General features: G+C 38.5%; 1 protein-coding gene across 1 annotated transcript in view; it reads left to right on the forward strand.

Annotated features, from left to right (window-relative positions):
* The first annotated feature begins 475 nt into the window (after window positions 1-475).
* The window catches only part of LOC120534752 (zinc finger protein 287-like), a 31,409-nt gene continuing 18,258 nt past the window's right edge, over window positions 476-13,626 (forward strand). The window contains exons 1-2 of the mRNA XM_039762333.1: window positions 476-525; window positions 8,627-9,048. Of these exons, the coding sequence (XP_039618267.1) occupies window positions 503-525; window positions 8,627-9,048 (445 nt within the window). The 5' untranslated portion in view covers window positions 476-502. The remainder of the gene's footprint in view (window positions 526-8,626; window positions 9,049-13,626) is intronic.

Here is a 13,626-nt window from a genome sequence, read left to right on the forward strand (position 1 = left end):
GTAAATACGACAGTAATACCATTAAGAAAAACTCGGATTCTTGCCTGGTGATTGGAGGAAGTCATATCACATATTTATTCGTGTACCACGCGCCCTCGTGTAAGACGCGCACCCTAATTTTTACAAAGAAAATCGCGCAAATCGTTTTGCCCCGTGTACGACGTGCGTTGTGATTGTATAGGAAGCGTTTAGAGAGAGAGAGTGAGAGAGAAAGAGAGTGAGAGAGGGAGCGAGCCCTAGCAGAAGAACATTTCCTCGTGTATGACGCGCACCTGGAAAAAATGTGCGCGTGGTACACGTATAGTCTTTTAGGGTTACAGGGTAAATCGACGTTACTAGTTTTTCAACGAAAGCGATGTGACAGAAGATTGACGCGATTACTGGGGGCGTGGTGTGGAAGGCCGAGTCTGCGACCTGCAGCCGGATACAATTGCATATTTCCGGGTGAGAGTTCAGGCTTCGTGCGTCATTCGTTCCTTTGCTTCTATTACTTGAGCGATTAATGCTGTGCGTCTTTGCGGAAAGGTAAGTCTATTATAGATAATTTGATTTAAAGAGGTTCAAATGTTTGTTAAACTTACAGGTGCAGAGTATTTTTAAAAGGTGTATTTGTATGTAACGTTGTGACTTAGTGTATGTATTTAATTTTGTTTACAAACCACAGTAACAGGAATTAAAGTACTTTCTGAATTCAGATTACGTTTGAAGTTAATCCTTACTTCGATATTTAGAAAGGAGAGTTTACAAAAGTAAAGTTGTACCACTGTGGAGTTAATAGCGGCGCCTCCCATGGCCAGACATCTGATCGTGTCTACTGTCGTTTGGATTTTATCTCACCTGTATTTCTTAAACCAGCCTGTCCTACCGAGGCCAGCCCTCATTTATAAGGACACCAGTGTCTTCAACTACTCGGATACAAACTTTATTAATACATTTTACCGTGAAACTCGAAATATGCATAATATACAATGTAAAATAAAAGAATATATCTTTTAAAAATAATTTTATTGTAACCATTTCATACAGATCGATCAATTTTTACAAAACATAGGATTGAGATTGAAAAACAAGTCGACCTCCCACCTCGAGAGAGAGAGAGAGAGAGAGAGAGAGAGCGAGCATGGCCGACGGGGTAAAACTTAAGGCTTGTAAACATACCTGAATTGAAGAGTTTAGTAGACCAATGGAGAAGAAAAAGAAATGTGGAGATAATTGCTCCCTCTGTGCTTTAAGAGCTTATTCTAAAATATTACTGATTAGAACCTGCCAGGTTTAGAAAAAAGTCTACACAGATCCTCTAACTGAATATCTGATTTTTTCCAATTTCAAATAGTATAAAACATCGGTTTCCCACTGACTTAAAAGAGGAGAGTTAGGATTGTGGCACGCAGACTTATTTTGCTAAACTGGAAGAAGTATAGTGAATGCAATTGCAGTTTGTTTGTCCTTCTCCACTTTAAACCCATCTGGAAGAACCCCAAACACAGCTGTTACGGGTTGGGTTGGGTTACGAGGGATTGTGACACCAAGGCTGTCTGAAAAGTAATTACAAATTTTGATCCAGAATGATGTAAATTTGGTGCAGGCCCAAAACATGTGACCCACTGAGGCTGGGACTTGGATCTTGCTCTAGAAACATTTTGGAGAGTTTTAGGTAAGACTGATGTGCTCAATATATAATTTTGATTTGACTAATTGTATGCTTTGCGCATATGGAGTTAAAATGAATTCTCTGCATTGCTACTTTCCACTCCTTTTCTGATATATTGATTAAGAGATCTTGTTCCCATTGTCCTCTTGGATATTTGAAAGGAAGGGACTGTAAAATCATTTTATATATTGCAGAGATGTTGTCTATGTCCTTGAAATTGAGCAATATTTTTTCCAGCATGGATGAGAGTGTAAGATGAGGCAGGTTCTGTTTAACAAAGTTCCTAATTTGAAGACAGTGAAAGAAATGTATAGCTGGAAAGTTAAATTTGGAGTGTCATTTTTCATAGGATGCAAAAATGTTGTCTATATAAAGGTCTCTAAGAAGTTTAATCCCAAATCTTTTCCAAATATTAAAAACTGTATATGTTTGCGAGGGTCGAAATAGGTGGTTCTCATGCAGAGATGCAACAGATAAAAGCTTCTCCATCTTAAAATGCTTTCTACATTGGTTCTATATTCTGAGTGAGTGAACCACAATTGGGTTGTTACTATATTGCCGATAACTTGCATTTATTGGGACACAAAGCAGGGAATATAAAGAAGTACTGCAGGATTTTACTTCTAATGCGGACCAGGGGCCTCATGTGTAAACGGCACATACGCACAGAAATGTTGTGTAAGAATGTTTCCACATTCAAATCGCGATGTATAAAACCTAAACTTGGCGTAAAGCCATGCACATTTCCACGGTACCTCCTACCTTGTCGTACGCAAGTTCTCCGCTTAGTTTTGCAGACTGGCGGCATCCAGCGTTAAAGCAATGCTACTGTTCTTGTGTGGTTATCCTTTCTTTTCCTGATGCGGCTTTATAAATACACTGAAATTAACCGCATATTGCTTATTAGTTTATTGCATCTGATTTTAATTAAGCTGTAACAATATATTGGTCCACAGAATGGTCAAACTATTCTAAATACCATAGCTGATTTAGCATTGTTACTCTCACAGCACTTTCTTCTTCTTCCTTTAGCTGTTCCCGTTAGGGGTTGCCACAGTGGATCATCTTTTTCCATATTACTCTCACTGCACCACTCGGAGCAGCTGATCGGAAATAGAATTATCGGTATACAGCATCAAGCACATGCTGTCTATTGAACTGCTTCTCACACTGCAAACGCTTCAAAACCTTTACTGTACGGACCTCGCGGTTCAGAAACAGTTTCAACCCAAGAACTCTAAACATACTCAATCAGTTCATCAACTGCTCCTTGTAGAACTGTGTAGACTTATAACTACAATTACCTCACTGTACACTTGCGATACAGTTATAATATTGCACAACTGGAGCCACTTTATAAAGCGTGTATTTACATATGATGCTGATATCATTTTTAAGATGAAATGCAGCAGGTATATGTTTATTATATTATACAGATAAAACTTTAACTTTATTTAAATAATCTATATTGTTAATAATTAAAGGACACGGTGTCGCTACGCTAGCAAGGATCTGGTGCTCCGTTCACAGATTGTTCCTGCATGCCTCACACTGTATGCTTCACTGGGACTGGTGTGAAGGACAGAATAATTAAACATGTACTACGAAGATATTTCAGTGTTCCTTAAAAGTTCTGAAGAATTGACGTTATAAGCTTACAGATGGCTTAACGTCTATTACAGAGCTGATTGTGTGGCAATTGGGTATTTGGAGAAAGAAAAGGAAGGACAGGAATTGGAGGTTAGTACGTTTGAAAGAGACAGTACTGCTACAATAAATTATGTTCCCGTGTTTAATAATATGCTTTAACTCCTGTCATCATGAAAATGATATCACTTATACATCTCAGTATTTTAATTATTCAGAGTGCTGTAATGTCATGAATGTAATGGATTCTGTGCCCTGTTGGAGGTAGAGAAAGCCGGTTTAAAAAGTACATAGTGATTCACACACACAGAGCACATAGAACATCAAAAACAAAACAAGCATTTAACATACTACTTTAGTTACGATGGGATTTGAGAAACTAGTAAATTAAAAGATTTTAAAATTAAATTTATGATGTTATACTTTAATGACCAAATAAACTATGTGATTAAAGTGGACATTTCGAGATTAAAGTTGACATTTCCTGCTTTTTCCCCACTGTGTGCCTTTTTTTTTCTCTATACCCTAATAAGCTTTCATATGACAGTCAGACGGTGGGCTACGACTCTCCTTTTCAAGGTTACTTTGATATGTGACTCTTTTTATTTTGGGCACTGTGCGACTTTGTGAACTTGAGATTTTGAGTTTCTTCGACACGCAATGTCACTCGATTAGCTTCCTTTAAACCAACAAATGGTAAGTTTTTCCTTGCCTCCACTTGGTATGCACTGAAATTGTTCTATTTTTTCTTCATGGTTTTGCCATTGTCTTTTCACAGAACGCTCAGCTTAAGGGCTATTAATATTGATTTACATATTGAAAGAGGCATAATTCTGGGAGGAGATGGGGCAGGACAGCAGGCGCATGCACATACATTACTTTTCACGCTGCTCAAGATTTATGTAGCGGAAAAACTACAGAAGTTTGCGTACGCACAGATTTCTTCATCTGGATTTTACTGTGCGTACACACATTCCCACTTTTGTGCTTACGCCATGGTATAGTGTGAGTTCTATGCACGGCGTTATACATGAGACCTCAGGCATGTGTATGTTCATCTATTTGTGTCCAGGTTTTTATTGCTTGTATGTTTGCTGCCCAGTAATAAAGCTGAAAGTTAGGTAGAGCCATGTCACCTTCTACCTTAGGTCTTTGTAGGGTCGATCTTTGGATACGTGGATGTTTTGAGTTCGAAATAAATTAGGTTATTGTTGAATTTAATTGCTTTAAAAATGATTTATTGATATATATTGGAATGTTTTGAAATAAAAAAAGAAGCTTTGGAAGAATATTCATCTTAACAATGTTAATTCTTCTAGCTAGAGTGAGCTGAAGGGTTGACCATCTATGCAAGTCTTGCTTAATTTTTTCAATACAGACGGCAACATTTTCTTGATAAAGAGCTTTATGTTTACTTGTGATGTTTATCCCTAGGTTTTTAAACAGTTCTGCAATGATAAAAGGTAGATTGTCAATTTTAATATTATATGGTTGAGAATTCACTGGAAATAGTACACTTTTATTCAGATTAATTGTGAGACCAGAGATCTTTTGAAATTCTGTGAGTGCTGTTAAGACTGCAGGCACAGAATTGTGTGGGTCTTATGTATACAGTACCATATCATCTGCATATAGAGACATTTTCTGTTCCAGTCCTACTCTGATAATCCCATTTATCTGATCAGCATTTTGACAGTGAACCGCTAGTGGTTCAATGGCGATTGCAAATAGCAATGGTGACAAGGGGCATGCTTGTCTTGTACCACGTTCTAGTTTAAAGTAGTCTGAACAAATGTTGTTAATACAAACTGAAGCATCTGGATTGGTATACAGTAGTTTGATCCATGCACAAATGTTCAGGCCAAACCCAAATTTTTCTTATGTAGTGAACCGGTATTTCAATTCAGTCATGTCAAATTCTTTTTCTCCATCCAATGATAATAATATTTCTGGGGTGTTTGACATTGTTGTTGAGTTTATTACATTAAACAGGCGTCGAAGATTGGAAGATAAATGTCGTCCCTTGATAAATCCAGTTTGATCTTGTGATATTAGCGAAAGCATCACTTTCTCCATCCTTTTAGCTATGATTTTTGAGAGTATCTCAACATCATTATTCAGAAGTGAAATTGGTCTGTATGATGCACATTGTAATAAGTCCTTATTTTGTTTAGGAAACACGATGATTAATGCTTGACGAAAGGTTTGAGGGAAAGTTTGACTGTCTCTAGCTTCTGTAAATGATGCTAATAGGAGGGGAGCTACCTGAGTGGAGAATTTCTTATAAAATTCTGCAGGTTAGCCATCAGGGCCTTCTGCTTTCCCTCTTTGAAGTGACAGTCGAAAACTGGAGCGCAGATGGAGAACAACAAAGCTACATGTCTTTCAAATTGCATGGACAGAGAGTGTAAATAAATATAAAAAAGCCCTCTTTAAAGCTCGCTCAGAATACTATTCTACATTAATAGATAGCAATAATAAAAATCCTAGGGTACTTTTTAGAGCAGTGGCTAAATTAACAAATGGCAATTCAGATCAACTGTGCAAAATACCACCAGATATTAGCAGTACAGACTTTATGAACTTCTTCAATGCGAAAATTAAAAATATAAGATCTCAGCATCACAGTACAAACCAAATACTAGCTTAGCAGACCCTGTCGCACATTGCATTCAGCACTTTAGTAATTTTAATCCTGTAACTCACCAGGAAGTCTTAACTTTAATTACCAAAATGAAGCCCACTACTTGTTCCCTAGATCCAGTGCCAACAAAACTAGTAATAAGTGCAATGGATGTTCTTGCAGCGCCTATTCTAACTGTTATCAATAGTTCATTACTGCATGGCACCGTACCTGATGCACTAAAAGTGTCAGTCATTAAACCTTTACTTAAAAAGTCAGACCTAGACCCACACATACTAAATAACTATAGGCCTATTTCAAATTTACCATTTCTCTCTAAAATACTAGAGAAAGTAGTCGCCAGTCAGCTTCAGTCACACCTTACGCGTTACAATTTATTAGAGAAATTCCAGCCTGGCTTTCGCACTGGTCATAGTACAGAAACGGCACTAACACGGGTTGTAAATGACATTCTGATATACTCTGATGAAGGAAATTCCACTGTAATTATGTTGTTGGACTTAAGTGCAGCATTTGACACCATTGACCATTCTATTTTACTGCACAGGCTAGAAAACGATGTTGGGCTTACAGGCCCTGTGCTTGCTTGGTTCAGTTCTTATTTATCAAATCGATTCCAGTATGTACAGAAATGTGCAGACAGTACTCCATCATTATACACAGAAGTTCAATATGGTGTCCCGCAGGGCTCAGTACTGGGACCTTTACTGTTTTCACTTTACATGCTTCCACTGGGACCTCTCATTAGGAAACATAATGTTAATTTTCACTCGTATGCAGATGACACCCAGTTATACCTTTCATTTAAATCAAATGAAGTTTCTCCGATGTTGTCTTTAATTAGTTGTGTTAGTGAATTAAAGGAATTAAAGGAACTATTAATGGCAATTATTAAATAGTGATTATTATTATTATTTATTATTATTATTATTATTATTATTATTACTAATAATCAATAATTCCTCCCATATAAGTAACATTTCTCGGAATGCCTTCTTCCATCTCTCTGTAACATTTCTAGACTTCATCCAGTTCTTGCGCAACACAGTACTGAAGTATTGATTAATGCCCGAGTCACCTCACGTATAGATTACTGTAATGCTATTCTATCTGGCATCCCAAAAGAACGTATCCATTGGATACAACTTATTCAAAATTCTTCTGCCGGGATAATAACCTGCTGTTCTAAATCCACTGAACATATTACACCTCTTCTCTCTCAACTTCACTGGCTCCCTGTTCATTACTGAATACAATACTAAATACCGCTCTGAACATTTAAAGCTCTTCACCACCTCACTGATCTCCTACAGACTTACACTCCTCTCGCTCACTCAGTTCCTCATCTGCAGCTCGACTTTCTGTACCACACTTCAGACTCTGTGCTGTGGCCGCTCGAGCGTCTCTCATAGTGCTCCTCAACTCGGGAATTCTCTTCCTCTAATATTTGTCAGCTCGATTGAATAACACATTTTAAAACTGCCCTTAAACTTACCTTTTCAAACTGGCATACCAGTTGTGAATTTTGCAGCTCGTGCTGTCTTCTCCTTCCTTCTGTATCGTCTCCCATGAATTCCTTTTCCCTTCTTTAACCTCCTTGTGTTCTCTCTTTTCTTTTTTGCTTCCCCCTGTCCTGCCGGTCCATAAATATACGTCTCCATGGGCACAGCACCTTATTGAAAAGCCGCAGTAAGCTGATGAAGCAATTGAGAACGATCTGGTGCAACTCGCCCCAATCACCTCATCAGCTCCCCGCGGTCATGCAATCGAGTTTTGAAGTAATAGTATTATTACTGGAAGTTGCACTATTATTTATTTTATTATTATTTATTAGTTTAAATATTATGCAGTTTAATGATGGTAAAGTTGTTTAAAAAGTCACTTTAACGTGTCAGTGGACAGAGATTGTTAACATTAACAGAAAGTGTAGTTGGTTTACAAACCATATTTTCTCTTTATTCCTTTTCTAAGACATGCTCAGTGCAATACAACGTTTGACAAGCACCTCTGGATATTTTACTAAGTCTAAATGCCTCTTTGGATGGTTGACAATATGTTGTCAAAATTTTAGTTTAAGTTGTTTGCAAAATTTGTTCAATTAAAATATATTTTGACTGCAACTGCCATGCAATGTGATTCCTTCTCTTCATTAGTGCCCTTTTTCTTGAAAAATATCACTCTATGGGGCCATGCAAACCTGTATTAATACTTTTGTGCACAGTAAAATGTTTTTTTGTACAATGCTCATGACCGTGGAATAGGTTATTCTTGGCCAGTCTACTACAGGAATCGCAGTGGAAAATGTGGCTAACTTATGCATGGGGGAAAAAAAAAAAAACTTGAAAAATACTGTGATATAAAATTTTGGTCATAACGCCCAGCCATAACATAAACCGATAAGACAATTCTGGCACCCCAGCAGCACTTTGTTTAATTGAATTAGTGAATACTGCTGACCCAGAACTCTGTAAGATGGTCTTCTTGTTTCAGAGTCTGTTGGACCTTTACTCCATTCCCAAGATTCTGGTAATCTGAAATGAAGAGCATTGAGTTACTGTCAGCGTGCTACAAACTGTCTAACTTTACATTAACCATAACATAGAGCCTGTTCTAAAATGATATTCAAGTGTCTTTAGACATAAGTGATGAAGTTTAAATGAAGTTGATTCCTGTTCTTTTCGCAGAGAAAAAGGAAAAGCTGCTGTTTACTGGAACATCTCAATGGATGTGGACGCAAACATCATGGAGAAAACTGTGAATATTAAGGAGAAGGACTGTCAGTGGGAGTCCATCTACCTTAAACAGGAAAGTCTGAGCATCAAGGAGGAGGACAGTGAACTGCAGCCAGTGGGCATTAAAGAAGAACCTGAAGAGATGTCTGTCAGTATCGAGACACATAACCATACAAATATGGACAGTGTAGAAGAAGACAACCTTCATGATGGGTGTCAAAATGGAGTGGTCACCAGGTTAGACTCTTCTCATAGCAAACACTGTTCATCTCCAGAGTCTGAATTCTTAGAGTCTGGACCAAAGAGGGCTGAGGAATCTACATCTGTTAGAGCTCAGAAAAATAAGCGACCACCTTCACAGAAGTCTGGAGAAAGTAAGTGTAAAATAAAAATATGTAAGATTTAGGGTTGGGGTTTATGTTGGGTCTTGTGATTTTTATGAGAAATTTGGAAATGGAGTGAAAATACTTTATTTAATTGTGTGTTTGAATTTAATGTGAGATTTCATCAATTGTAATGTAAGGTTTAGCAATTTGCTATTCTTCCATTATAGGGACTTTATGCAAAAGTCCTCAGCCTATCCTGGATAAAGAGTGCTATACAAATGTCTAAGAGCAAGACAAAGGTATCGATCCCTCTGGAATTTCCTGGGTATCCATATTAATTCCTCTTAACAATGTAGTTCGATCTTCAGCTAAGCTCCAATTATAGATAGCCTCAGTTGTCCTAAACTACTGTAATAACACAAACAATCGGACGGCTTCTTGTCAGTCCTGAACACATCTTTTAAACATTCACAGTCCACTACCTGACCCTCCCATCTTTACAGACTGGTTGGCCCTTCTTTAACAGTAATGACCTAAACAAAACTTTTTGTAGCTACTGATTAGCAATGAATTTTATCCCATTCCTTCATTCCAAATCTTTTCAAGTCCTTCAACCCTGAGAGCCCTTTTTTGATCAGTTCTCTTTATGTTAGGCCACAACATCTCGTGTCTCTTATGGCCATTCCAGAACACCAGTTACCGTATGTTAACCCTTTCTGTTTTAGATTTCTTCCTGTGTTCGGGCTCATTGTCCTGTAACATCACTTAACTTTTGTTAGGCCTCTATTATCCTAATATTTTTCTGTCAGATTTCTTGATGATAATTTCAATTCAGTGACCATTGATCATGTCAAGTGTTCCAGGCCATGAAGAAACATGCAGGCCAAACCATGTTGCTCCATTCACCTTGATAATTTAGTTTCGATGTGTGCTTTTGTATTACCTCCAAACTTGGTGTTGCATGTTTTGACCAAAGACTTCAACTTTTGTCTCATTCATTCATAGATCATTGTCTGTTCTGGAACATCATGATGATCTTTTGCAAGTTTTAAGATGTGCAATGATCGTTTTGCTAGATTGCATTGATTTCCTTGGTGTTGCCCTTCTGTAAACTACATTCTTAACGCTTTTCTCCGTAAGAACACATGGACAGAGACTTTCTCAAGTCCTGTAGCTTTCTGCAGGCCCTTTGCTCTGCCTGTCTAGGTTCCTATTCACCTCTGCTTTCATGCTGTGATCTTTGTGGGTTGCCCATTCCATTAGTGAGTTTCCTCCATTTTTGTAGACAGTATGACTTTCTATGCATTGACAGACACCCAGGTCTTCCAGAATTCTTTTATCACATTTGCCAGCTTTACACATTGTTTTATCTTGGTAGAGTAATATATATATTGCTCTACTGTCCCCTATTGTATTATTAATATGTAGCCTTAGAATACCTAATCTCACAGACTTACCACTGTATATAACTTATCCCCACCTTCCCTTCTATATCTATAACCTCAGGCAATTAGATGTAGTAAAAAGACAAGCAGGAGTTAAGTTACACATAAAATATTGTATTACTGATAATATTCATAAATAATAACAAAATGCAAAGTACATTTGAATATTGGCAACCATACAACCTGATAAAATGGTGATGTGTAATTCAGGTGGCACACAGACTTGTTAAGGCATCGTTGGTGCTCAGCTTTCAGCCACATGTCTGTTCAATATGGCTGCTGAGCTGTGCTCTTCAATGTGTTGTCTTCATCATCATATGTGGGTCAGTCAGAGAGATGCTTCTTCATCATATGTGAGTCAGTCAGAGAGAGAGCGAATGTGGTTGAGCAAGTACATTTATAGATGTTCTCTCCAATTCCTAGAACCAATAGGACATCATGGTACTTGAAGGCCTCTGAGACAAGCCAATTCCAAACAGCCATATCTCAGACCAATGGGAGAAATAGTACATTTAACACCTCAACCCCCCAAGACCATATGTTAAGCTAAACTGGCTTAGTGTGGGAGATCAAACTGGTTTAAGACACATCCCCCCAAATCCTGTCATAAAATTACAAAGAGACAGTCGTAAAAAGGGGGATGGGGGAAGGCAAACATGAATACCTCTCACCACTTGGTTTGCCTAAATTATAAATAAAGACATACAAAACATTTATCAAGTTATATGCAAAATCCTACATCACAACACACATCTCTTCAGTTCTTCTAAGGTTCTTGTGACATCCTTGAAGTATTTGGATGAAACATCAAACCTTTGGATTACACATTGAAGCGGTGGATTGGAGAAACAACTTAGACTGACATGCTGACATCATTCTTAAATCATAAAGTGACAAAGTCTGTGTGTTCTGTGCTAGTCTTTGCTCCTTCTGTGTGAGTGTGCATTAAATATGACTTTTGCTCCTAAACACTCTAACCTTTGGGTTGAAGTTGCCGGCAAGTCAGTGTCATAGCAATAAACAGGCAAGAGTAACTGTGATTTGTTTGGCAGAAAGAAGTTCAACATTTTACATGTGATGCAGGATGGATTCACAGTAATTCACTACTGAATTCTTTCTGTATTGTAGGAGTAAAATAACAGTCAAGGAGGAAGTGAAGTGCTGCATGAACAATAAAAGGGAATTACAATACACAGATAGTGAAATATAAAATGCTCTAAATTTCTGAAGATTTCATGTCTGAAAAAGTGGATAACCGCTCAGTTGTAACAGGGACTACTAAGGAGGTACTGAGGGATTTGGAAATTGTAGAGAGAGAGAAGTGCTGCTGAGATTGAATTGGTTGAAATCAAACAAATCTCCAAGAACAGATGCTATTTATCCTCAAATGCTTACAGAGTTTAGTGAATATATATATATATATATATACACTGCTCACAAAAATTAAAGGAACACTTTAAAGAAACACATTAGTTACATCAGATCTCAGTATGAAGTTGGATATCTATACAAATAACGACAGGGCAATGTCTTAGGAACAAAAGGATGCCAAGTCTTTTAATGGAAATAAAAGTTTTCTGCCTACAGAGGGCTCAATTGTGTAGACACCCTAAAATCAGAGTGAAATGAAGATGTGGCAGGCTAGTCCATTTTTTCAAAAACTTAATTTCTGCTACTCAAAATGCTTTTCAGTATCTTGTGTGGCCCCCATGACCTTGTATGCATGCTCCTAATGAGACGACGGATGGTGTCTTGTGGCATTTCCTCCCAGATCTGTATGAGGGCATCCCTGAGCTGTTGTATAGTCTGAGGAGCAACCTGGCGGCGCCTAATGGAACGAAACATAATGTCCCACAGATGTTCTATTGGGTTTAAGTCAGGGGATCGTGAAGGCCATTCAATTGTTTCAATTCCTTCATCCTCCAGGTACTGCCTGCATACTCTTGCCACATGAGGCCGGGCATTGTCGTGCATTAGGAGGAAACCAGGACCTACTGCACCAGCGTAGGGTCTGACAATGGGTCCAAGGATTTCATCCTGGTACCTAATGGCAGTCAAGATGCCGTTGTCTAGCCTGTAGAGGTCTGTGAGTCGCTCCATGGATATGCCTCCAAGATCATCACTGACCCACCACCAAACCAGTCATGCTAAACGATGTTACAGGCAGCATAATATTCTCCACGGCTTCTCCTGACCCTTTCACGTCTTTCACATATACTCAGGGTGAACCTGCTCTCATCTGTGAAAAGCACAGGACACCAGTGGTAGACCTGCCAATTCTGGTATTCTATGGCAAATGCCAATTGAGCTCCCCGGTGCTGTGCAGTGAGTACAGGGCACAGTAGACATTTGGGCCCTCAGGTAACCCTCATGAAGTCTGTTTCTGATTGTTTGGTCAGAGACATTCACACCAGTGGCCTGCTGGAGGTCATTTTGTAGGGCTCTGGCAGTGCTCATCCTGTTCCTCCTTGCCCAAAGGAGCAGATACTGGTCCTGCTGATGGGTTATGGACCTTCTATGGCCCTCTCCAGCTCTCCTAGAGTAACTGCTTGTCTCCTAGAATCTCCTCCATGCCCTTGAGACTGTGCAGGGAGACACAGCAAACCTTCTGGCAATGACACGTATTGATGTGCCATCCTGGAGAAGTTGGACTACCTGTGCAACCTCTGTAGGGTCCAGGTATCGCCTCATGCTACCAGTAGTGACACTGACTGTAGCCAAATGCAAAACTAGTGAAGAAAAGATGAGGAGGGAAAAATGTCAGTGGCCTCCACCTGTTAAACCATTCCTGTTTTGGGGGTCATCTCATTGTTGCCCCTCTAGTGCATCTGTTGTTAATTTCATGAACACCACAGCAGCTGAAACTGATTAACAACCCCTCTGCTACTTAACTGACCATATTAATATCCCATAAGTTTAATTGACTTTATGTTATACTCTGATTAAAAAGTGTTCCTTTAATTCTTTTGAGCAGTATATAATCCTTTAATGGATATTTTTTAGTAGTCACTACACACTGGGACAATTTTTATGAACTGGAAAATGTAATCACATTATATAGAAAGGGGGATTGGGAAAATTGAAGTATCAAAAAGTCAGTAAGCTTAACTTGCATCACAGGAAAATAAATTAAAGGAATTATTAAGGAAAAGATTGAGTGACACAGGGCAAGAACAGGAGT

This window comes from Polypterus senegalus, chromosome 8, assembly GCF_016835505.1.
Source record: "Polypterus senegalus isolate Bchr_013 chromosome 8, ASM1683550v1, whole genome shotgun sequence".
In the NCBI taxonomy this organism is placed as follows: Eukaryota; Metazoa; Chordata; class Cladistia; order Polypteriformes; family Polypteridae; genus Polypterus; species Polypterus senegalus.